Source organism: Rhipicephalus sanguineus, chromosome 11 (assembly GCF_013339695.2).
Source record: "Rhipicephalus sanguineus isolate Rsan-2018 chromosome 11, BIME_Rsan_1.4, whole genome shotgun sequence".
Taxonomy (NCBI): Eukaryota; Metazoa; Arthropoda; class Arachnida; order Ixodida; family Ixodidae; genus Rhipicephalus; species Rhipicephalus sanguineus.
This window is the reverse complement of record NC_051186.1, coordinates 24,399,883-24,426,157: the sequence shown is the minus strand read 5'-3', so window position 1 is coordinate 24,426,157 and position 26,275 is coordinate 24,399,883. Positions and strand designations below refer to the sequence as shown.

At 44.4% G+C, this 26,275-nt stretch overlaps 1 protein-coding gene across 2 annotated transcripts; it reads right to left on the bottom strand.

Annotated features, from left to right (window-relative positions):
• Positions 1 to 358: 358 nt before the first annotated feature.
• Positions 359 to 25,938, bottom strand: LOC119374366 (DNA mismatch repair protein Mlh3). 2 transcript variants are annotated; one of them, XM_037644449.2, is made up of 11 exons: positions 25,596 to 25,938; positions 22,341 to 25,498; positions 22,155 to 22,274; positions 20,072 to 20,148; positions 19,884 to 19,982; positions 16,669 to 16,735; positions 16,506 to 16,574; positions 12,817 to 13,067; positions 8,148 to 8,250; positions 3,373 to 3,521; positions 359 to 593 (listed from the first exon to the last, which is right to left on the bottom strand). In XM_037644449.2, the coding sequence occupies exons 1-11, from the start codon at positions 25,811 to 25,813 to the stop codon at positions 504 to 506; spliced, it is 4,401 nt and encodes a 1,466-aa protein (XP_037500377.1). In that variant the 5' UTR covers positions 25,814 to 25,938; the 3' UTR covers positions 359 to 503. The 2 variants fall into 2 exon arrangements, with proteins under 2 accessions (XP_037500377.1, XP_037500376.1); XM_037644448.2 differs by having other exon boundaries at positions 361 to 593; positions 16,506 to 16,577; positions 25,596 to 25,937.
• Positions 25,939 to 26,275: the final 337 nt, after the last annotated feature.

Genomic DNA, 26,275 nt, shown 5'->3' with positions numbered 1-26,275 from the left:
ACAAGTTTCACCAAAGACCAGACTGTCAACGACTGACGACCGTGCTTGTTGTTGTCATTGTGCTGCAAGTGTTATTTGCTTGTACTTTGGGTGTTTGTTTTACTGGGCACAAGTTCGCCCAATAAATAATTGAACCATCGGAAGAGGAAACCAGCGAAAAAACACAAAGACAGCAAAGCAGAACAACCAATCGCTGGCTGGTTGCTCTCCCTTGCTATCTTCATGCTTTTTCGCTGGTTTCCTCTTCCGATTACTACGAACCAACTCGCCCAGAAAGGTACATTATTAAATAATTCAACTCTTACTGGCAAATAAAGGTTGAGCTATTCAACCTGGACCATGCTTGCAGTACAATACTAGCCCAATGTGCAATATGGATCTGTGTACAGGACGGCACTAATGTAACATTTATAGAGATTTTATTTGAAATGAATCATTGTCGGATTCACAGCATGCGTAGTTGATTCATAACTACCCTCTGGCATTTTTTAACAAACATCTCCTTAGTCAGTGTTCGCTACGATCATCTCGGGACTGCTGACGTTGTTATTCAGTCTTGAAAGCAATGCAGTCAAGTTAGGCTTTCGGCATTCCTGGAACAAGAAAGAAGGAATCAAAGAAAGTTTGACAATGGGCTAGTTGGCTTGGCATAAGTTTATGTTGTGCATTAATATTGCAAAAATGGAGTGACAAGAAATTCATACATGACATGAATTAAACGGAGACAATTCAGGCTGCACTGATAGATTAATACTTGAGAATGCCTGAAACATCAATATCATTGACAAGAGTGCTTAGTAATCAAGATATTAAACTACTAAATGTAGGACATTAAATGTGACTCTGATGGGATTTTCTATTGCTAGACTGATGACTCAGAATATCCTCTGTATGATTCTGTTATTTGTACTCATCCACTTTTAATGAAGAGGTCATTGCAGCACATTGCAAAACAGAAAAATACCTGCACTTCTATTCGATTCTTGGAGAAAATATCTTGTTGAGATTTGCCTACATGGTATTGAAACTCTCTGATGGGACTATTTTCTCAAAGTAACAGCCACCTATCTTAAAGGCTATGCTTTTGGGCCCTGAAAGCGTCGGATTCAATAGCAGGAGCCAGAAACAAGTCGAAAGCAGCGCGTTTTTAAGACACCATCACTAGACAATGAAGCCATGATTGGTCAGAAAGGTTTGTCAATTGAGCATTCCCATTTCACTATACTTTCATTAACACCTAGTGCTTCTCTGACTTTGTTTTATCACCAAGCTCAATTCTAGCCTGAAGTAATCCATGCTTATGTGATGTTGCTGGCTCGCTTTCTTGCCACAGTTTTGCCTTTTAGGCAAGAAACCATAGTGCCATCTGTGTGGCAGCAAAGGCGCTAATGTGTATGTGACATCATTCTCCTCGCTTGTGGGTGGAGTCCATCAGGGGTACGTAGACCCTTGAAATGCAACGCTCTCCTAATTAAGCATTACCTTGGCAAAAAACAAGTGCCGTAAGATTTGTGGAATGGAATTTTAACAATGCATGCCAACTTAATATTTGCATATAGTGTCCCTTAAAGGGGCCCTGCAACACTTTTCCAAGTAGCCATGGAATGTCTTCACTAAAGGAGCTTCTTTCCTCACGAATCGACCACCGTAAAAATTTTTAGAATCTGTCCAGGACGAGCGGAGTTACAAAGATTTGTCGCACATTGTAATTGCCTTCTCTCTTCTCTCATCCCCACGAAAGTGCTGGAAGCTAAGCAGGGGGAGCTGGCACAGGTACGTCACAAGTGCCCCGTGACCTTGAGCACTTTTTTTTTTTCTTCGAACGCTTGGCGTACTTTTAGTGCGGTTGCACGCGCACGCGGGCAAGTGACGACTTCCCGTGACGGCCGCAGCAACTACCAAGTGCGCCATGTTCAAATTGGCCAATGGCGTGGAACTTGAGTCAGTGACGCAGTGATTTTGAGTCAATAGCCTCATTTGTCGAGAGAAGAGGAAGCAATTTTCAGCTGACTTTGACAATTTATTGTCAATGCCAGGCTGCGTGCTGCACTATAATGTTTGGCTCGCGTGTTCTCGGGAGCCTCGACTACCGTTCGGCAGCGTTTTCTGACCACGCTGAAAAAGTGTTGCAGCGCCCCTTTAAACGGGCCCTACAACATGTTTTTAACATGGTCGGAACATGCTGCCGATCGATAGTCGAGGTTCCTGCAAACATGTGAGCCAAACATTATAACGCAGCCTCTGGCAGGGAATTTACAATTAGGTTTCATAGTCAGCTAGAAATCGCCCACTCTTCTCTCAACAAATGATGCCATAGACTCAAATTCAATAGCGTCATAAGCTCACGGAATTACACATTATAGAATTACACCAGCGGACTCTTGGTCACGCTGAAAGTGAGCCGCCCAAAGAAAAAAAGAAAAAGTGCTTAAAGTCATGACGCGTGCTGACGTACACGGATGCAGCTTCCTGCCCCCGTCCATCCAGTGCACTCACTACGACGAAAGGAGAGAGAAAGTGCTTTAAGTGTGTGACAAATGCCTGTAACACCACTCATACTCGACGGATCCGAAAACTTTTGCGGCAGTCGATTCGTGGGGCAATAAACTCCATTAGTGAGGTCATTCGACGATCACTATATTGGAAGAGTTTTGCAGGGCCCCTTTAACACACATGCAAATAACTAGGCCTGGGCTTGGTGGCAAGCAGTTAAAATCTACAATCTGCAAATAGAAAAGTGGAAGCACCAGGAAGAAATTCCCGAACGCGACTCGAGGGGGGCAATATGCGGCTACCGCCATTGAAAACGAAACAGAAGGGGAGATGCTGCCAAGGTAATGAGTGGCACTTCCAAAACACTTTGTTTTTGCTATAAAAGTGGCATCTTGTTGGCTGCTGATAATGAGGGTGAATGCATTTAATAGTCATAGCAGGTCATACATCCTGTGCATCTACAAAGAATAACAAGGCTTACTTTGCTCTGACACTGGCACCCTGCACGAGTCCTCAAAAAGACATCGACTTCCCCTGAACGGATGTTGAGCTTAGGCTAAAATATTTTATGTCGCAAACAGTATGTAAAGAACACGAATATTGGCAAGGCTTTTCTGCACTTGACTGCACTGGCTCCTTTTCTTGTTACCATGGGTGGGATACTGTTAACGTTGATATTTTAGCTACCCTAGTTGACTGTTGGAGTTGTAAAATACAACAGCTGTTAATGTTTCGAGATATCACTCATTGCCTGTCCACGGGACCTGCTCATTCACTCTTCACAGTGATCTGTACACATTTTCAACTTCAACGAGCACAGTAGTGGAATGAGTGTGCAGAGAAATTATGCTTGCAGAAAAAATGGAAAGAAAGAAAAACCTTCTGAGGTGGCAAGAAGCGCAAGTCTACAATTGGCATGAGAGACGGCCTCCCATGTGCACACTGGAAAGGCAGTGTGCACTTTGACAGGGCTTTCAGGATGCTCTTGCACTCGGACTTTTCCAGGAAACTGCCAAACCTGATGGCACCTGCAGGTAGAAAACAAACTGAGTGTTCATTCGGTGAGCCATTTCTGCAGGTGACTAACTAGCATGTCACTTCACCTTCAGCTGTCAAAGTCTGCTTAAAGGCACACTCCGGCGATTTTTCAAGGTCAATGGATCTCAATAAAATTCGCTGGGTCCGTTCCTTTTCATGTTCACGTTATTTATGCCAAATTACAAGCTTGAGAGATACGCAGATTCATTACAAATGAATTTTATGGATTGCCCCAACTCTCCCCACCTCGCTTCCCAGAATTACTGGCAACATTGCGTGCGTGACGTCATTTTTGGCAAAGCGGAAGTGACGGAACCGAGGGGCCCCTAGAGCGTCTGCTATCCGCAAGGCAACAATCGTGTCTGTTTGGCTAGCGCTTCGTTGGCTGGGCATGCGAATTTCAGTTCCTTGTGGTAGTGCGTGCGATGGGTGGCAAGTGGTGTTGCGCTGTGGGCTGCACACGATTCCCCGTTGGCAGCCACGAAACACTCGCACCTAACGATTACCCTGCGTCCTTATATTAGAGTGTTTTAGCTAGCAATGCCAGTTTACTGTACGGAAAGTGCGGTAATACCGCACCAGCTAAAGAATGCACACGCGTGAACATTACCGTACCGAAGCACTTTCCGTAACATATACAGGGTCGTGCGAAACAACGCAAACCTAATCTATAGTAACGTTGGTGCGAAAGGTGGCTCGTACTTGGCTTATATTAAATTCCTTCGGCCCTACCAACGCGATGCTGAACGCCGCTATTGCGATACTTATGCACTCACCCGAGAGCAATATTAAGAAGCTTTAGTTAGTCCACAGACTTCTCAGCGATAGCATTTTACCCGATCGCAGCCCCACAAACTTGAGCTGTCTGGACAGGTGGCGCCACCTGGCGGTGGAATGCGCAACCAGGCAAGCAAAGGACTAAACAGGTGTGTTCCACTTCATCGAAGAGGAATGGCGATTTTAGTTGACCTCCAAACGCGTAGGAATCGCAGCTATCGTTTTCCGAGAGCTCCGAGGTGCTTGTGCACATGGCACGGTCACTCACACACAAGATACAAGGTCAATCTAAATAGGTCACGAAAGTCGGAACGAAAAGTGGTCGGAAACCTATTGCGACAAACATCAACGCCCGCATGACGATTAAAGCGCTACTAGGTGAGGGGGGGACAAATAATGAAAATAAAAAATTAATTAAACGTTTATTTTCATTAGTTTTAATTGTATTTGTCACGAATTAAATTAGTAGATTACTTTAATCAAACTTTAGTCTTGGGTATGTGGTTGAGTGGTCAATTTTTTTCGTTTATTTTCAGAAACAGCGGGCACATGCAGGCAGTCTGGTAACATGGGCCAACGGTTTTGCGCATTTTCAGATGCAAATTGCGTCGCTCGTTTTTGCGCAGTAGGTTTGTGCCTGTCGTCCGTAGGTGATTTCCTCGCATAAGCGTTGTTTTCTAGTCGTGGTAATTGGCAGAAAGTAATATAGCCCATCGCAGCCATCGGGAACCGTTTCAGTGACTGTGTTTTGCCAGCGCACGGCCGGCGTGCTGTCGCCCTTCGGGACGATGAGTCCGCCACGCTACGCGAAGAAACGCTGCGCTGTCTACGGATGCAAGAGCAACACTTTAACGCCAGGCAAATCTGTCTTTTTCGTCTTCCCGTTATCTTGCAGGCTTCCATTATGGAGCCGTCATAGTGATAAGAAAAAGAACGAGCAGCTATAAAAAAAAGTAAGAAGCCGCACCCTGTCAAAAAGTTTCATAATTTCGCGCCCATCGCATTAAAATGTGACGTCATTTCCGCTTACGGTTGTGACGTCATCTTTTTCTTTTTTTTAAATTCTGTTTGTCCCCTCCTCACATAGATGGCGACTGTTGCAACAACTAGCCACCGGCTTGACACGTGGGCTTCTACGGAAGTTACGCTACCAGTTTACATATACCTTGCAAGATATATGTATTTCCGACGGAGTCCCCTTTCCCCTGAGCATCTGCTCTTCGCCGCTTACGCAGCTTTCACACTACGCGCTGGCGGGACCAGCATGCCTTGCATGATTTCCGGTTTTTGCTGACTTATGCGTCACGCGAAGACAGTATGCGGTTCGGTTTCGGTTTCGGTGTTGCGCTTTTTTGCTTCTTTAAAATTATTCTCCAATTTGCCGAGTATTTCTGCTATCGGGCCCGTTACAGGAGCGTCTCAGGAACATAAAAGCACCATTACTTTGACATGGCCAAAAAATAGCCGGAGTTGGCCTTTAAGCACATAAATACATAAAAATATGAGGCAACATTGAAGTTGTAGATTAGTTCACCCAAAATCACCACTGTGAAAGTGTACCAGCTCTTCATGAAGAAATATGTGAGAGCATGATGCCCTTGTTGCTGCTGTTACAGTGCGAGCAACTGATGAATGTTTTCTTTGCAGGCAAGATGTAGCCAATGTTCCAAAAGTTACTTTTCAAAGATTTTTGTACTAAGTAGCAAGCAGCTAAATGTACAAATGTCAACATAGCCATCTGCTCTTGTTGCCTGTACTATGTCTGTTCGTTTAAAAGGATGTGCTACTAATAGAGAGTTTTAGCTAGATACGGAAATACGGTACGCAAATACGCTACCGTGTGACGGTACCGCTCCTCCTTTCCAGGTCGTCAACCTTTTGGCGGTGAAGGCACCCCAACACCACAAAAGCTTTCTCAAAAATTATTGTGGGGTTGTCACGCCTTATTGTTGCCCGTTAGCCCACGCATTATTAACGAGACACCTGTCGTTCGGGGTACGCACTGTCACTGGAACGGGGAGCGGCAAAAGCACAACCAGCGGGAAAGGAGGAACGCTACCGTACTGCCTTACCGTATTTGCGTACCGTATTTCCGTAACCTGCTAAAACTCTCTAATATCGTTTAAATTGCTGTGCATGCGTGTGCGCACACACACATGCGCACACACAGAATATGCATTTATATCATGGTAGCAAAACAGTGTTGAGAAGCATGTTAACTGCATTACAGTTTAACATAAACAAAAGGAAAGCAGCCAGGCAGAGAGGACTGGAATTTTCAGAAGAAAAACTTACGATATATTTAATATACATCACTGTTTACACTAACGATAATTTTTAGTAGCATCTCCTTTGAAATGAGATGCTACATTCAAAAATACACAGTAAAAGACAGCTCTACAGCCAAGATTTGTTTTTATGAAAAACTAAGCCAAAATTTTGTGGCCAATTCAGTTTCAGGACAACTATTTCAGCCTAACAGTCTGCTCATCTTTACAGTCTCTCTCCTATAAAACCTCCTGTCTCTAGTTGCCTGTGCCAGTACAACCCCCATTGATCTCTCCACCAGTAATGCCTCTAGCTACCAATTTAGGCTCCCATCAGATATGAACCCTTTAAGAAAGAGGATGTTTCCCATTGGTCTGGCCGGGTGGATTACAATACATTGAGTCATCTCTGTTTTAAAGACGATAGTCTTTCTTGGGGAATTTAAACGCAGAAATTTTGGTCTGTCTTTCTGTTTGTCGGCACATCACTCGATTCAGCCACCCGGCCAAAGTTGAACCACTTGCCCAAGGGCCAGCCATCTTCAACGGCTGACTAGGTTCATACTTGTGTACATTGTTGATCAAAAAGCAAACATTACGCATATCTGAGGTGCAACATCACTAGGTAAGTAATAGCTGGTGTGTTCCTTTAATAGAAAATACATAGATACGTAATTCTAGAGACCCTAGTTTCTTAAGCTGTGCTGAAAATGCGACTGCGCTGAAACTTGCCTTCCTCCATGCCCTCTGCATGAGCTCATTGTTGTGTTTCGGTTTCGGTTCAGTATTGCGCTGTACGAATGCCATGGGGCGCTGCTCTGGCATTCCTGTTTTACCCAGGCGACGTGTAAATAAAAGAGTGTGGGGAGAGTACTCGTTGAGTGCGGACGTTTCTTCTGCTTCGGCGCTTCGCGCCAAACCGCATGTTCGGGCTGGCTGGCGTCTCCGCTGGTCGTGTTGGTCACCGCCTGTCTTCGCCTGCTGCTGCGCCGGTACTACCAGCCCGCAACACAGCACTCATGTTTCCCGACGTATTGCCAGATGGTGTTCATATCTCACGCAGCGCCTCTTCTATCGTCTTTAGACGACATTTGCAGCTTTTTCTATCAAGTTGGTATGAGTTTATTGAAAAAAAATGCCACGAATAATTGGACTAGCGAGGACAGCACCCTGTCCTGTCCTTCTTTTCTTGTTTATGCCATTTTTCTAGGGTGGACCTTCTTGCTTTCGTCTCTTATGATACACTACTGCCATACACTATTTGCCAAAAATGACGTGTTCTCTTTGAGCAAGTCCACGAAAGTATGTGTCACTCCTCCGTAGCACTGACTGACAATTTGACTTGCCTTGAAGGGTTTAACGTTCCAAAAGCAATGCTAGGTGGAAGGGAGACACCAGAGCAGGAAGATCTGGCTTTCACTGCCTGACATTCTTTAACGTGCACCTGTATCTACTTGAGAACTTTTGCATTTTATCCTCATCGAAACATGGCAGCTGTGGCTGGCCTTGTTCGCTTTAAACTGCTTTTAGATGCCTCCACCCTGTGATGTCACTCAGTGGAGTAAGTACTACCATGGCAGGCCTGGGAGCTGAGCACATCCATCAGGAATTTCGGCAAAGTAATAGCACTGTGCCTTGTGCCCAACAGAGTTTCTGTGTGATCCCTGAGGAGCTCCTGCGAATGAAAGCAAGATATGAAACGGCATGAGTAAGAAAAAGTTTGGTACCATACAAAAGAGACAAATTATGCCAAAAACATGTGGTACTTTCTGGTGCACCCATATTGTTCAGAAAGGCATAAAATGATGCCGAGTGCCCAATATTTACAGCATTCATGACAATGCATGTAGCTAAAGCAACGGCATTTCATCACAGTTAGCCTCAAATATTATTGCCATCTTCACAATACATTACCTTGATAACATTCGTGCAGTTTTTGTAATCTGTCTGCAAAATATTGCCTGTGGTGACTTGCAAATGGCAACAGAAATTAACACAAAGCATAAGCATATACGAATATAATATGACAAACACATTTAAAACTGGGAACCCATCACATAATATAGCAAGAGGCCAATGTATGCCAAACAAAGCTTTCATTATTAACAGTGTTGCCTACACAGTCATCACGTTCATCACTAGTTGTTTCACTGCCAAGTGGAGCGCGAATACCATTGAATTATTTGCCATCTTGAACAGCTGTGATATCCCCTTGGAAAGCCTATAGCACTGTACAATGCCACATTCGATATCTTGAACACTGCATTATGCTGAGCCCCTGCAAGTCCACTTCTCCTAACTGGAGAGAAATAGCTGCTTGCATAGTCATAAATACTCATGTCCATAAAACGGCACGGCTTTTCTTTTTTTTTTCAGACTTACGTATCATTTAAAATATGCACGGCTCATGTAGCAAAGATTTTATTTGCACTCAATAAAGATGGATTTCTTCATACTGAATGCGCAACAGTACACAAAGACAACAAAGGGACCCCACAACTGAAAACTTTCAACAAAATTTGCTATCACATTTACATTTACACACTGAACACAAAAGAATGTCACAGAGCAACAGAACAAGTGTCAAATGCCACAGAGCATTACGACACGTAACATACAAATCCAGTATGGATCAGTGCCAACTCGTCCAACTGTCAGTTCACAAAGATGGATTTGCTTTAATAAGCTTTACCGCAACAAAACTGTGCAATGTAGTGAAAATTACTGATTAAGAGACTTGATTTTCTTGTGTAGGTAGAGGTCTTGTTGGGGGAGTGTGCTTTCGTCACGCGGTCATGACTGTTATTGTGCACGCGCATTGTTCCAGGAGGGAAGTTTATGTGATTTCAATAACTGAGTTGTTAGTCTGCGTTCGTCCTGTCTGCTTCTCCTCTGGTGTCTCATCCTAAGCGCAGTTTAACCTCCTCAGACCCAAGAAGGCAATTCCAGGTCAATTTATTTCAAACGTCTGTATTTTGCTCTTCAGCGTACAAGAAAACAGAAAAAAAATTATTTTGGATGAACAATGAAAAAATACTGGCGAAATTTAATTGTTCTTACAAACTAACCTAATTAATTAAAATTTATCTAATTAATCTAAACAGCTGTTAACTGTAATTTAGAACACAGATATTGCATAAAAATTGATTACAACTTCATTGGAGACCATTCAGCAGTGCTGTCACACAAACTGGGTAAAAATAAACTACGGAAAATTCTACTGACGCGCCGCGAGGACGAAAAAGTTGACGTTTCTGGGAAACGCCATTTTTCAAATCCGCCGTGCGTCGCAGACGCATGACATGGATCGCCATGTCGTTGAGCTTAAGTAAAGTAATGCCTTCCACGCGAGAAATTCAAGTTGAAGGTAAAAAATATTTGCTTCAGAGTTAGCTGCGCTTGCTTGAAGCAATGCCCCCAATAGACCTTTTTCAAGCGATCCCAGAATCCCCCGCGGGCGCGCGAAGCACTACAGGAAAAGTGTGTACGGCGAGCCCGCTGGCTGTTCCGTCACTCGCTGTTCGTTGGCGCTGTGGGAGCACTAAACAAAAAAAACGCGTCGCCGCTGGTTGACTATTATCAAATCCTAAATACTACACATGTCTGAACGCACCTGCATGTATCTCTACGCATGAATGCGAAACGAATGATGCAGTCAGTGTAGGTATTACCGAGCGGATGTATACCGGATGTAGCAGTTAAGCGGCATGCAAGTAATCACGTGCCGATACATGCAGTCAAAACGTGCTATCGCGAGCAATGTGAACTGGAACACCGAATTTGTATTTATTCAATGATTACTTGTTCACAAGCCGCTATGGCATTTAATGCCATAGCGGCTTGTGATTTGGTTTAACCAAACTGTAGAGAGGTGTTACAGTGTTCAGGTATACAGATGATTATTTGATTTTAATTGACAAGTCACGCGCTGTGCAAAGAAGTGAGCACATTCTCAACGTGTTTAAAAAAGGGATGGGACCAGAATTCACTTGCGAGATGCCTTGCTCTGATAATTTGCAGTTTCTTTATATATGCTCTTAAGTTTCACTGCGGAGCATATTTGTGGGAAGTATAGCCCGTGTTCAGTGAAATCGGTGTTTAATTTCGCGTCGGCGCATTTGAATATTGTTAAATGAGGAATTGTGATGTCATGCTTACGCACAGCATTGGAAAAAAACTTGCGCACATAAGATGAGCAGTACTTTTGAGCTGCAAAGTGATCAAAGAGGCGGGATATCCTGCGTGTCGCTGTATCGGTTTGTGAAAATCTGTTCGCATGGGAAAGATTAACACGGACGTCCTCCATCCGTAAATAATGAAGAAACTAGAAATACTGCAGTTATTCCACATATGTATAAGAAGTCGCATGGACTGAAGAACGTTGAGAAGCGATGTGGGGGTGAAGGTTGTGTTTGCCGCCCCAAATAAGCTTAGTCGCATTAAGGTCTCAGGGGTCTGCAGTGGGCAAAGATAAATGCGGTCAGAGGTATGCCAATTGTTTTGTAGATTGTGTAGGAGTTAACCGCAAATTTCTCTTTCTTCTGTCCACATGTACATCGGCCAGACTGGTCGATGTAATAATACGCGCCTCAGCTAGCATCGAAATTCATTGAATGGAGCCGTCTCATCTCGCATTGCTATGTCAGTCACGAAAATGTAATCCCATTTTCAAAAGCACAGTAATTTTGTACCATCAACCTAATCGGACAACGCGAGAAATTTCGGAGGCATATCATGTCACAAATAACGCCACACTTTGTGTCAGTCAGCTTTCTCAGTCGTTACAAGACAAGGAATTCAGCTTTATTAATTGACTGTAAGCACGCGCCTTGGTTGTTTAAAGGAGTCCTGACACAAAAATTTTCGCCCTGCGTTTTTTTGCTGCAATGTGTTGCTGGGGGCCTGTTAGTCATAACACGGCACATCGTTTGCTGCAGCACGCGACAGATAATTAATTACAAGCTCCTCATTACCGACACAGCCTCAGTTTCGGTTTGACAGAGCTCCGAAAACGACAAGCCGCCGGGTGCAACTATCACCACCTAGCGAGTGAAACGCTCGGTCACGTGAGCACACAGAACAGTGACACATTTCCGCGCGGTCTGTCATCGTCGTGCTCATCGTCGTCTGATGGCGACGATTTTCTTGTGGCGGGGATCGAAGGAATTTTCGACGTGGCGAATCACTTCATGTTTGACACGCTGGCGAGGAGCGATTCGTCGGGAAGCGCGTCAGAACAGAAATGGCGGCTACGACGTCATCATAACTTGTACCGGCTGCAACGGTTACGTAGGGGAAGTAGGGGGGGTCACTTCGGGTCACCTCCGAGGGTGTCAATGCACTAGGTGCGGCCTATAATGCTGGATCGCGCTCGCGAACTTCAAAATTCATATAAAATACCTTCCAAGCTTAATTCCCTGCCGATATTTTGCAGATGGTACACGCACGTGCACGGGAATCGATCCAGCAGGCTATCTCGGCCGCGAAATTTTGTGTCAGTACCCCTCTAACTTTTTGTGCCTCTTTATGACACACGCGACGCACTCCCATTTTTGTATATGTGCGTTTTTTCACGCGTGCAATAAACTTTCAGTTGTGTGTGAACGCTGGTTTGTGCATTTCCTTCCTTGTACTGCTCCTTTCTTTTTTCGCTCTAAGTATTATTCCAACCTGTAGTTATAGCACCAATGAAGGTTAGTAGGCACTTATCGTTCGTTACATTAGGGTGCGAGCGACGCAATGAATGTATCTCATTTCCCCAAATGACGACTACACTTTCTAGTGTACTCTTCAAATATCAGAACTTCACACTGTACTCGTCGACAGTGTCGATGGACGTTGATTTCAAATACATCCGCGAATCATAGACAGCTCCTGCACTTCATAGGCAACAGAGTTGTGTGTGTGTGTGTGTGTGTGTCCAACAGTGGGACAGATGGAAATCGTCCAGAGGCCGTCGCAGCTAAATACTGAAGTTCGTGATTGAATTGCGCAGTAACATGTTGCACCTTGCCAAATTCACTGTGTGTAAGAAGTCCTGGCACGGGTCAAGCGGAAACCTACAGCGCGAGGCCCGCGCGCCCGCCGCGGCTGCTGCTGCGGCGTGCACACATTTCCCATGAGCGCTTGCACGCCCGTTGGTGGTGCTCGTGTGCTTGAAAAAGGTCTATTGGGGTCGCAGGGACTGAAGAGGTTACGTTTTCATAATAAATCCCATCTGACTGTAAAAGCAATGCCTGACCTCCATACGAGACGCAAGGGCTGATGGCCTCCCAGCTCGCTGCTCACTTTCATCCTTTTCCAGGAGACACACAGGGAGACGCTTGAATGACACGCCGTGCTCGTGAATGGTGTAGTGGATGCCAAGCTTGCGCATTTCTCTCTCACAAATGGCTGCCCGTCGGAGGGAGTCCGGCTCCAAGGCAACCGTCAGCTCCGAGCTCAATGGCATGGACCGAACACACCGTGCCTGCCCTCTTGCCTCATACTGATCTGCAACGGTCACGGGAAAAAACCAACAAATCCTTCACTCGTGTGCCTGTAATGTGACAGCACCAAAAGGTTGTGGCATTCCATGAATATCAACAGCAGCATAACTTCTCCTCCTAAGTTATGAGTGAAATGAAAACCCGACTTCATGTGCTGCCTGGGCACAAGTTGTTATGTACTGTCCACTCACCTTCGACTGTTTGCGGCATTACGAGTAGTAGTACATAAATGCTGGTGAGGTCTGTTACACACAAATTCTTTAAGCTTGCAGAGATACTTCCGATAGCCTGAAGAATTTCATCTAACTTTCTCGTGCACTGGAAACCTTGTTTTCTCTTACCTTTCACTTTGGCCAGTGTTAGGTGATCTAAACTCTACTTTTTCTGAAACCCAGCTTCGAAAAAACATTTGGGTTTAATACTGATAACCAAAACAGTGGCCACACTGGCAAAAGACAAGACAAAAAAGGCAAGACAGGCGGGACAAGTGCCAACTGTGAATATCTATTGGAAAATATCACCACTGAGCCCACTGTTGATCACACTGAGTGATACTTCTAAAAAGAAAAGAATTTCAATACAGGTTCGTCCTGGCCCAGTATTCAGGGTTGGAAGCGAACTTCAGTCTTTTGGAGCAACTTTGGAGCATCAAAAGGTGTGCTTTGGAGCAATGCAAATTAGTTTTAGAGCAGATTTCTAGAGTCAAACATCATTGTTAATTGAAATTGAAAGATTTTATTTCTAGTAAGCACAAGAAATTCCAATGGTTTTTACTAAAGATTCAATACTCATTGATCCAACCAGACTTACCACAAATTGTGTACACACACACACACGCACACACACACACGTATATATATATATATATATACAGGGTGTTCAAAATTAAGCTCTATGGTTTTCTTAAAATTCAGCACTGGGAGGTACATGAAAACCACCTTTACGGATAAGCTTTTTATCCAAGGGGACATAAAGTGGGAGTGAGACAATAATTATCGCTGTCAGCTGCCCAATTAATTAAGATTTAATAATGAACTTTTTAATGAGTGCAGCAAGCAGGCATGTTTGTATTGAAATGTTGGAGGCAGTCACGTTTCTATACTGTTCCACTTGGAAGAATTCTTCGAGCATGTCTGTGCCCCAAGACATCCTGCTGCAAAGTTTAATTGCGGTTTGCATGATTACGCATGCAAGACAGTGAGCACTGGTGCAAAGCTCCTCCCTGATGTGCCGCAGCAGTTGTGTGCGGCGTTAAACGTGACAACGGGTCGAAGGCATAGGCAAGGATGATAATGGTTACCCTTTGCTACCGGCTGGCAACAGCAAGCAATGACTGCTCGTCACATCAGGGAGGAACAATGCACCGATCTTCATGGCCTTGCATGCGTAATCATGCAAACTACAATCAAACTTTGCAGTGGGATATCTCGGAACACAGACGTGCTAGAAGAATTCTTCCAAGTGGAACTGTTTATAAACGTGACTGCCTCCAACTTTTAAATACAATCATTCATTCATTATTCAATCTTAGTTAATTGGGCTGCTGACAGCGATAATTACTGTCTCACTTTGTGTCCCCCTGGATACACAACTTATCTGCAAACGTGCTTTTCACGTTCTTCCCAGTGCTAAATTTAACAAAACCATAAAGCTTCACTTTGAACACCTGGTATATGTTCCCATCATCAAAACATCACAGCTGACAGAACAATGAGTCAAAGAAAACAAGAGATAAGCGATGCTTTGGATAGCTACACTTTACTAGACTTCAGGCAAATGAAAAATGTTCAGGTTAATAAAATATTGCAGCTGACATCAACAACAACTTAAGACTAGAGACAAGCTAATAAAAGTTACCTTGATTCTAAGCCCAATGACACTCTATAAAAATAAATAAAAAAAAGCTTATGCTCCCGCCATTAAAGCTTCACAGCAGACATGAGAACCGAGAGGAAAATACAGATAAGTAATTTTTTTAAATGTCCACATCGACAAAACACAACTGCTGACATGTACAAATGAGAAGACCAGAGAACTGAAATATTCAGTTTTATTGCGACAGCAATTATATGGACACTCTCGGTCAGTTTTTGCCATCACCATGATTTTCCGTATAAAGTCCAAATCGATAACACTGCCCAGTGCATCGTACGTTCTACGCGCGAGTAAAAGCAGCGAGCACTGGGGACGAACGTGGATGAAGTAGAGATGAAACGAGCCAGCCATCTCCATTGCATGGAAGGCACATAAGATAACATCCCCCTGCGTGCAAAGCCTACCATCGATTGCTCCTCAAGCAGAGAGGAAACGCCCCACCCGTCTTTCGTGAGGAGCATGAAGGGACGCCAGAGGAGGACGTTGTAGAGGAGGGGGGGGGGGGTAGGTGGTTTCATCGCACGAGCAGCAAGCATGAACTTTGATCGTAAGGGAGCAGTCACTAGCGCTGGGGCAAGCGCTGTCTTGGCAGACATCAGCAAATGGCCTGCTTATTTCGCATTGAGACGACGGACAGCACGAAAACTGGCTCGGTCCCGGGAGTAGCCATATTCCCTTACACCAGCTTTTTTCAGAGTTACGCGAGATCGGATCTAAAAGAGTTGGCTGCTAGCCTTACTTCATATAACATTACAATTTCTTGCTATCGCACACACTGCTTCGCTCTTGCAGCAAAACCGATTTTTTCGCGCCATTACCAACGTCACAGAGCGCGCGCCAGGTGATGATGATGATAGGAGCTCGCTTGGGCGCGCCACGTCACAAACGACAACGGTACATGAAGGCACCGAAGACCGCTTGGGAGCTGTTTCAGCACAATAATGCATTTTGGAGCAGGATGACACACCAGAAGCGCATTAGCGCAGCATGGTGCAAATGGCACACCATTTCCACCCCTGAATATCCTTCAATCTTGCACTGGTGATCAGTCTGTTCAGATATAGTTTGGCAGTCTTAAGTACCTTCTGTTATCAATTCCAGTTTTGTTATTAAGTATTTCGTACAGAAGCATTACCAGCAACTTTTTCGGAGAGAAGACAGTGGTTCCCCACTGTGCTACTTTTTTATTTCTTGTGCCCCCTTCCCTACTTACTCAAGACAAACCTGGCTGCTCTGTTTTGTATTCTTTCTAGTTTATTAATCAGACATACATACTATCTAAGACAGCTCCCAAAGAGTACGAGTGTTTTCCAAAGTAGGTCTTACAGAAGTTAGGTGTGCCATGCTTCTGAAGTCCTGCTATGGTAATGTTTACTCAGTCTTGGATGTGCACCAGATATTTATGGTGCCACCAGGAGGCTTTTCTTTTTCCTATCAAGCAACCATTCTCGCTACAACTTGAAGAATTTGAAAGCAGCAGTTCATAAAGTGAGACTTCAGCAGTAGATACAAGAAGTTCATTGTTATATCTAGGAAGGGCATGACCAGGCCATGCCTTTTTACTCACTCTCCAAAAGCCACTCGAGCCGAACTCTCTCATGAGCAGCGTGTTGGTCAAACAGCACAATCAGACTTTCTTCTGGAAGCAAACCGAAAATTGTACCGTGAGCAATTTATACATTGCATGCTCAAAAAAAAAAAAAAAAGAAAAAAAAAAGGAGGAGTCTTACCCTTAACCCGGTTTTGAGACAAAGGCATGAGGCAGGCAATGAACTTTGCATCCACCTGACCTATTACCTGAAAATATACGCGTGGATGCTCATTGTGACTCCACTGACAATACAGCAAGCTATGTACATATAATCACACAAGAAAATGTCTCCAATGTGCCTGGTCTGCCAAGACAAGGATGCCATTGTCAAAAGAAAGTGAAAAAGAGAAGCTACAAGACCAATGTTTTGGAAAGAGCACGTGTCTCTGTCAAGTACAAATCAAGCAAGCCACACTGCAGTAAAATTTCACTTTGGCTAAATTCTTTGCAGTAAGTGAGTCGTATTTAGGTGAGAAAAACGTACACTCGCCAACTCAAAAACACAAAGCAGGATTTTTATTGCCGTGTGTTTTTAGTAGGGGTGTGCGAATATTCGAAGTTTCGAATATTTTTCGAATAGTGTTTGCTATTCGATTCGATTCGCACTGAAATTTTACTATTCGAACTATTCGAACTTCCCAAAGACAAATGCAGTCAACGTCCGGTTGAAGGTGACCCCTTCAGATTTTCAATATGCTTCACCTCATTACACTCTCGTATTGCGGCAAAGCTACCTTTCAAGCTCCGTTACGGTCGAACATAGCCAAGACACAGTCAACGTCCAATTAGAAGTGGTCCCTAGATTTTCAATATGCTTCACCTCATCACACCCCCGTATTGCGGCAAAGCTGCCCTTCCAGCTCCGTTACGGTCGAACTTAGGCAAGAGACAGTCAACGTCTGATTGGAAGTGGTCCCTAGATTTTCAATGTGCTTCACCTCCTCACACCCCCGTATCGCGGCAAAGCTGCCCTTCCAGCTCCGTTACGGTCGAACTTAGGCAAGAGACAGTCAACGTCTGATTGGAAGTGGTCCCTAGATTTTCAATGTGCTTCACCTCCTCACACCCCCGTATCGCGGCAAAGCTGCCTTTCAAGCTCTGCTGCGGTCGCAAATGTATTAACACTAGAAAACGCTGGTTCCAATATGGAGATGAAAGATGTGGCAGAGTTGGGGGCTCATTTAATGCTGTGTTGGACCTGAAATTTGGGCAGGAAGTCCGAAAAATCGGACGCCGAAGCTTTTTAGCATCCAAAATTTCAGATGGCCTTATATACCGACGTCTACGAGGCAGATTTGGAACTCTGGACTTGAAGGGAGCACACCCTTGTCTGCCACATCAGTTGGGCTTCCACAGAAGTTGAAAGAGGAGGAGAGGCTGAGGAAATGGCATCTCTGCCTATCATGTGTAAAGTGTTGTCGGCAGCACTTTGGTTGCACCAAATCATGTACATAAATACAATTCGGCCTCTACATTGCCTCACTCTTGAAACTATGCAATATGACCCCACCAGCGCTTCATCAACCTAGCGAAAAGAAACACTTTCATGTTGCTATCTCACAAGAACATACTTAGGGATTCTCTGCAACTTTTTCTGTAATTTCACTTCGAATTATTCGAAAATTTTTTGAGAAATATTCGAAAATTATTCGAAATTATTCGATTTGATTCGCACTCAATCTTTATTATTCGAATTCGCTTCGCACTCAAAATTTTGCTATTCGCACAGCTCTAGTTTTTAGTTCGCAAGTGCACGTTTTCTCCAGCCATGTTCTTTCCTCACCAGACGGGTTTTCCTCAAACCCTGGACTTTTCTGAGTAGTACTTACTCTCGTAGCAATCTCAGCAAAGCTGCAGGGCTGGTTATCTTTTAATAGCAGCGGTTAAATATTACATAAGCAGACAATATAGGCATTTTGTGACCAGCAGATACAATGCAGATTCTAGAACATGGTATCTGATATTTGCAGAGTCACAAGTGCTCCTTAATTTCAAAGGCCATGCACAGGCACTGCAATGGGTCTCAACATTGTTTTATACATAATTTCCGGCAAGATGAACATCATCATCATCATCATCAGCCTGTCTACGCCCACTGCAGGGCACAGGCCTCTCCCATGTTCCGCCAATCAACCCGGTCCTGTGCTTTCTGCTGCCACGTTATACCTGCAAACTTCTTAATCTCATCTACCCACCTAATTTTCTGTCTCCCCCTCACGCGTTTGCCATCTCTTGGAATCCGATCAGTTACCCTTAATGGCCACTGGCTATCCTGCCGACGTGCTACGTGCCCGGCCCATATCTATTTCTTCTTCTTGATTTCAACTATGATATCCTTAACCACTGTTTGTTCCCTGACCCACTCTGCTCTCTTCCTGTCTCTTAAGGTTACACCTATCATTTTCCTTTCCATCGCTCATGAATCATGAATGGTAGTCTACCACTATCTCTCAAGAGGAAGGTATATAACAGCTGCATCTTACCGGTACTTACCTACGGAGCAGAAACCTGGAGACTTACAAAGAGGGTTCAACTTAAATTGAGGACGACGCAGCGAGTGATGGAAAGATGAACATTAACAGTATTTAAAAAAAAGAAGTTCTATTATCAAACATTTATTGTTTGCAAGCTTTCCACAGCACACCCCCTTGTACTTCAACATTAAGATTTTACTAGGCTTTTTACACTGTGGAAAAGTTTTCCTGTGACTGGCCCTAATACACAGGCCTGGTGTTACGACGCAAAAAGTTGCTTTCATTAGCATCCATGGTAGAAACTTAATTCAGAAATCTTCTTGCCAGAATCTCGATGTTGACCGAGGCCTTTTCCTTGTTATTCCATACAGTTTTCCTTTTTACAGCAAATCTGTATATGGCTAGGGAGTGGAAAAATGTGGCAGTTCGTGATTGTGCAGAAACTATAATGAAGAAGCAAATGCCAGCATACACTACCTAAAAGGATCTCTGCACTCGCACTAGTTTCTCTTCAGGTGTTGTCAGCATGTACGGCTAGGGATGGTAGCCATTGCAGCTTGAATCGCTACCCATAAATTCCCTTGGATGTTCTTAATATCCTAACATCACCAAGCGCAAAGTTTGAAGCACACATCTCTTAAATGTGGCAATAGAGAAATGAAAAGCTACAACAGAAGACACCTTGATGGATCCCAGCTCGTGATAAACACCAGGGTCACACGTTTCAGCTTTGCTGGTTAATCATCCGTACGAAACGCTTGGGTGGGGATATTTGTTTTTTTCGAGAGGTTTATTTAATGGTGACTGACAGTCAAAGCACATGCAGTGCAAGCAGTTCTCTACCAGCAACGTATGATGGTGACGAGTGTTTCACACGTACCTGAACGTAAGTGAGCATCTCCTTCCTGAACTTGTACGACTCTGTGATCCTATACAGTGGCCCGGAACCCTTTGAGAGGAGCCCACCATCTGCAGTGTCCTTCGAGGCAACAAAAAGAAAATGCAAATGATGAACTAAGCTTCCTGAAAAGCACACTGTTTTGCTTATTAATAACTGAGGAGGCTAACCTGGCCCGCTGTACTGCAGGAGAGCGCTGGGTTGTTCCAGACACGGACCATGTTCGCTACATCCGCTTGCTCAGAGCCTTTGCAGTGAAAGAGAGAAGTACCACAATGAAAAACTTGCACAGCGATGACTTGCACAAAGAGTGCACTAAGAGCAAGCCAGGCACGATGATTACGATGTTCCTGTGCAAATCTATGATGAATCAGTCATGATCCAACAATAAGCCCTTGTACATGCTACGAAGGGTGTCCCAACTATCAAGCGCCAAAGATACTAAAAAAGAATTGCATCATCCAAAGAAAGCCCAATACATATTTTTCCTAGTAAAATGGAGTAGCTATCAGTAAGTTTTTCTTAGTGAGACTTAATTCTCTAAAAATAATACAGTTTGTAACTCAAGAAGCATTTATCTGATAATCAAAAAGTCAATGAGGCATCCGCAGGCACGTTTACACGAAACTGCTGTATTTCCAGCGACGGACCAATTGGGTGCTAAGTTTTTCTGGATGTAGAAGAAAGCCGACCATATCTGGAAGATACTACACGATTGCACTCCCACCCACAAAAGAAGGGTGCATTCTCAGATAAGCTTATTGCAACCGATTGCTTTGCCTGTCACGTACCACTAGAGACAGTGTTCCGTACCGTGATAATGGTATTGAACGAGTGCCAACATGTGTCATGATTTTTTTTTGTTTTCCTCCACTCGTTCACGCCACAATCAACATCTGTATGTTACAGCCAGCTGATCCCACTGATAACGAGACTGGAGAGCTGTTCTGACCAGGGCCTGACTGAATTCGCTTCGTGGCATTTAGGCAAACAAGGAATATAGCTACCCGCACACTTTATTGATGCTTCCATAAGAACTATCAGAGCTTGTTTAATAACCATACCAAAGCAATGTGTTGCATTAGCCAAGGCGTAGCAGATAATGCACCACATCAATCTTTTTTTTTTTCTCTCTCCATATTTTATTTCATTAATCCTGGCTACCTCACAATGACCCTGTTTGAAGGCTCTGCTTCCTAAGGTGCACTGCAGTGTGCTCAAGTGTTTTCATATTTTCACAGGCTTTTTTTCCTCAGCCATAACACAATAGCATGCAATTATGTTGTTACAAGTATATTACTAAAAATGGCTCCGTTAGATGTTTTTTTTTAATATGCCCACAATGTCCTCATTGATCCTTTTATAATTAGGAGAGTGTTTCTCGACTTCCTAAATTGATTATACTTAACCCTTTCCATACTGCAGGTAACTTGAAATATTGCACCAAATTTCCCAGAAGTGTGGCAAGCAGGCAAGCCATTGTTTCCAGTGCAAGCATCAAGCACTTGAATACGAAGAGAAGCTTAGACATAAAACAGTAACATAAACGGCAGCTAGAAAAAAAATTAAAAGATGTTATTATAACCTGTTCCTGTTGAAGGTACTTTTCACTTAAGATGACTATGCTCGTTGCTGATACAGAAAGGGTTAATTAATGAATCAAAGAATTACTGATGGCTACTCCAGTATACATGGATCAATATGTACTAGGTGTCCTTCACCTAACGCAGTTCCTCATTTTAAAAATCTCGGTGGTCATTAGCTGGCACAATCTGCATACATCCTAAACAGCGTTTTTATGACTGAACTATGCTGCTTTCAATGGAAATTGATAGTAGTAGAGTTTTACTATCAGCATGCAACAATTCTGTATGGCAAGATACGAGTCAACTCAAGTTGCTGGGTTGTAACATTTTAAAATGACACAATGGTTACGGGAGATGCCATATTATGTGGCTATTGATTAATTTGGCCACGCAGGGTTACTTATAATGCACCGAAGTCTAAGCAGACGAGTGTTTTGCATTCTGACTCAAGTGAAGTGAAGCCGGGAATCAAACGTGTGACTTTTTACTCGGCTGTAAGTTGCCACAGCGGTTGCAGCTACCACAGCAGGCTAACATGGAAGTGATTATGCTCACTTCATTCAGACAGTTCACATCAAGCCATATTTTATAATGCAAGTAGTATTTTCGAGCAATTGTTACATGTTGAAAGGTCACCTATTCTAGGGCTCCAGAGATGTCGTTTTACCTGGTGAACATCCAAAGTGTGACCGTTCATCTTGGGGCCTGGGTTGAAACTGCGGTACGAAGGGAGCAGGAGCCAGGGAAAAGTTTCTTTGTCGTGCTAAGTCGAGAGCTTCGATGGGCTCTGTGATTTAGGATGCAAATCTTCCATTAGGATACACTGCAGGCAAACTTAAAGATCAAGCCTTACCAGGATCTTTTTGCTCAAGGCAAATTGATGGCAAGGTGAAAGATGAGTTTCCAGATGCTATGTTGATAAACACTTTTTCGCCTGATGTCGGATCCACACATGCTGCCCAGTTTCCAGGATACATCTCAACTGTAGACATGTCTGCTCTGCTCAATTCATTGGTGATGGCAGTAAGTCGACCTCCTGGAATGGTAGTAGTGCCTTCTTTGGGGTTAGCCAGATGAGCATCAAATGTGCCAGGCTCTTTGCATTTGCTAGACTGCTGTGACTCAGCAGGTGATGGCTGTGTGAGACCTCCCAGTTCATCTCCAGTGGCTTCTATGTTCCCCGAGTTGTCGTCTTCCACACGAGGAGATATCGTGTCACACGATGCCTTCGTAAGCATTTCACCCTGTGATGTAGCGTTCTGTGTACTTTTGGAAAAGAGGCTGTGTGTTACACCCTCTTCAAGAGATTTTGCCAAATGTCTGCTGTTGTTTTGAATTAGCTTGAGTCTTGTGAGGGAGAAGGAGCTTCTTGTAGCAGCAGGCAGAGGGCCATTTCCTGGACTGCCACGGTTGGCACCTGATGGCGTTGCTTGAGTGGAACATGTGGACCCTTCTTCACTCATTTTAAATGGTGCTAATTCCTCACTGGAGCTGATGCAATCAATTTCTATGGAAGAACCGCTTGTAGAGGCTGTTTCTGCAATTTCCAAAGCAGCAGGGCTGCAGGTAATTTCTGACTGCGGCACGAAAGGCTGCGTGCCCTGTACAACTGTTGTGCTAGCTTCCTCGCTCTTGCTCTGGGTGACGTAACATTCGAGATGATCTGAGCAAGTGAAAGGCTGTGACAATGTTACCTCTGGCGTGAACTTCTGTGTTTCGTACACTGATTTGATTGACTCATCCAGAGCACTTTTCTCATTAACTGGAAGTGTGGGCGGGCTGAACCTAGGCACTTTACTAAGTATGATTTCTGTGCCATGCACAGGGCAGAGCTGCTGCGCTTGCAGACATAGGCATCTGAAATCTGCTGTCTTAATGAATGACTCGCTTGTTGCGTGAGGATAGGCTGCTGCCTGGCATGACGGGGCGTCAGAAGCAGCAAAAGATGCTGATGTCGCGCTCCTGTGCTCATTCATGGGAATGTGGGCCTTCATTCTTCGACGTAGCTTTGTGGCCAGAGGTGTTGGTCTGGTGGAGCATGTGTGGATTTGCGAAAATGTGTGATCATGGTGACCTTGTGTCATGCATGAAAGGTCAGGCAACAAATTGTCAGAAGCATGCCAAGCATTGCTCACTTCACTTGACTGATCCTTGTGATGCAGTTTTCTGTTGTGTACTTTTTCAGTCCAGTGTGAATATTTTGCAGCTAGTTGCCTTGCTTTTGTACATGTGGCTCCAGATGCATCTCGAGCACTTTTGATGTGTGATCTAAGTTCTAGGTTAGAGGAGATGATTTTTTCAAGGCAATTATTTTCTTCATGAGAGGACTTGTCCACTATATCTGTTTGCTGAGAAATTGCTACATCAATCTTTTTTGGGTGATTGTGATGATGACTCACTGCGTGTGAAAACTTACAGTGAAGTTTCCTGCTGAGCGATTCATCATTTGAGTTTGAACGTATTGCAGCTGCTTCTCTCTTCTTTTTCATACATACAGGTGCATGTTCAGTGTTTCCAATACATGGAGTAGGCTTTGCAGCCAAGAACCGCACTCTTTTATGGCAGTTGGTCTTCTTCTGAGGGAGCTTGTCTACCATTTCTGATAACTGTGCCCTTGCTGCATCAGCCTCTCTTGGCTCATTTTGGTGATGGTGAGCAGGCCTATGCCTCCCAGTAGGACAGTGTTCAGGAACTTCGCACTGCTTTACTCTACCGCATGCCTGTACAGAAGAAGCTGATCTAGGATGACCTCGCTTAGCAAAGCTTTTGCTAATGTCAAAAGGTGTCTCATTTTCTGGCATACGTAATAATGGTCTAGTATTTGAGACAGCTGAGAAAGAAGGAGGCAGGGCAATCACAGCCTTGGGAGCACCTACATCCCTGCTTTGGCAGACGTAAGACTTAACGTTCGAGCTGCGCACCAGTGGCATTTCAGTGTGCCGTAAGCGTTCTCCACTGACCGAGTGCACTGAAAAAGTGGTAATGTCTTCTAATGCGTCACTTTCCTCTTCATCTGGTTCTGCTACAACGCATGGTTCCTTCCTGCATACCTTCATTGAAACCAGTGCATTTGGCATATCTTCGACATTGATGTTCGGATCAGTTCTCATTGTTGGTGGCTCGCATTCGGGTGGTGTTTTCTGTGAGAACGCTAACTCCCCATTTATGACAAAGTTGTGGCTTATGATGCCATGCTTATGTAGGAAGTCATTGAGCAATTGTTCAAACAACTTTGTAATTTTGTCCCAATCGGTGAACTCCACAAAAGTCTTTTGCGGTTCGTATGTGACGTCAAAGGTCCTGGAGGTACAGTTTATAAAGATGACAAACACCGGTTGCTTGTTCCTTAGCTTGCTTGGACTTCCGCAAAGGGCTGCTGACTTTGCATGAAATCCGAGTACATACTTCTTGATGACATTGTGGAAAAGTTTGTGGATGCGGGTCTTACGCAGCAGGCGCTTGTTGAGGTACACAAACTGCAGCTGTTTTGAAGTGTGCCCTTCAAGACTGATGTATGCTTCCACAGCGAAATGCTTTTTCTTGATGAGAGTGTGCTTCAGTGTTGCTGCTCTTTGTGCTCCAAACAACTGAGCAAAGATATCAAGTACGGAATTGGTTCTGTGTGTCTGGAAGTGTTTTTCCTCAGTAACGTCATTGCGCAAAGTGAACGACACTTCTGGATGGCTCAGTGCGATGCCTTCGAGGTGTTGAAGGCAGAATTCAAAGTCGATTGCTTCCGAGAGGCAACCTCTTCGAACTGGAAGGTTGTACATGAAGTCCAAAACTGTCACTGTTGTGCCGATGCTTGGCCTGTCAGTGGTGGACGGTGCGAGTTCGCGTAGTTTGCCTCGGGCAAACGTCTTGCACCACGAATCCGTGCTAGTGCGCGACCTCGATTCGATCTGGACTATTCCAGACATTTCCACAATGCTTGATATGGCTTCCCCACGGTATCCGTAAAACTTCGGATGCTCCAAATCGCTGAGGGTACGGCATTTACTAGTACAGTACCTGTAAAGGGGGAAAAAAATAGAAAAAGACATTAAAACTGCCAGATACAATGAACGTACACCCTACACGACAGGAACTCAGTGCTAGCGATCCTTACCTTTCCCCACAGTTTTCGAGTTGCTCCCTCGGGATTCCATGGCCGTTGTCCACAACTTGAACTCTATAATAAGGCAAGTTAAGACGAACAGCGACGCACGTTGCGCCGGCGTCCAGGGCGTTTAGGACAAGTTCTTCCATACAGTGCGCGACACTCACGATCGCGACTCCCGACCGCAGCTTGCTTACTACATCGGTGGGCAGCCGGTGAAGCTCCATTGCTGGCCGCCTTGAGAAATGCGACACTACTTGCTTGCAGACACATCACAACTCTCACTAAATTTCGGGGAATGCCGCGGTCGAACTGCAAGTCTCACCAGGGATCAAAAAAGCGCGGTGTGACGAATCTGATCAACATACCCACGCGCTTAAGAATGAAGTCATTATGCTGGATGGTTTTAGGTGTTCCGTGAATAAAGTGCTGCCGTGCTGCGACACGTATAAATAAAATAAGCCCTCAGAAGCCGCATACCCATGTGCGACAGCGTTTTGTTTACATGTTGAGGCGCCACCTGTAAAGCTTCACAAAAAAGGCCTCCGAGGTCACTGACAGTTTGGCGCATGGTTTGCGGTCTCGGAGGCTAAGCGGTTGACTTCACAAGTGCACACTAGGATACGCCACTAATGCCTCCCTCTTTCAACAAATACGCGCATGCGCAAAAGAAAGTTTTCTAGGTTTTG

What these genes read in the sequence shown, in the direction of transcription:
- LOC119374366 (XM_037644448.2), bottom strand. Translation starts at nt 25,813, where the DNA reads ATGGAGCTTCACCGGCTGCCCACCGATGTAGTAAGCAAGCTGCGGTCG. An exon ending in CTCGAAAACTGTGGGGAAAG is followed by an intron (nt 25,499 to 25,595) that starts GTAAGGATCGCT and finishes CCCCCTTTACAG; the next exon opens with GTACTGTACTAGTAAATGCC. An exon ending in CCCTTGCGTCTCGTATGGAG is followed by an intron (nt 8,251 to 12,816) that starts GTCAGGCATTGC and finishes TTTCATTCGCAG; the next exon opens with GAGCTCCTCAGGGATCACAC.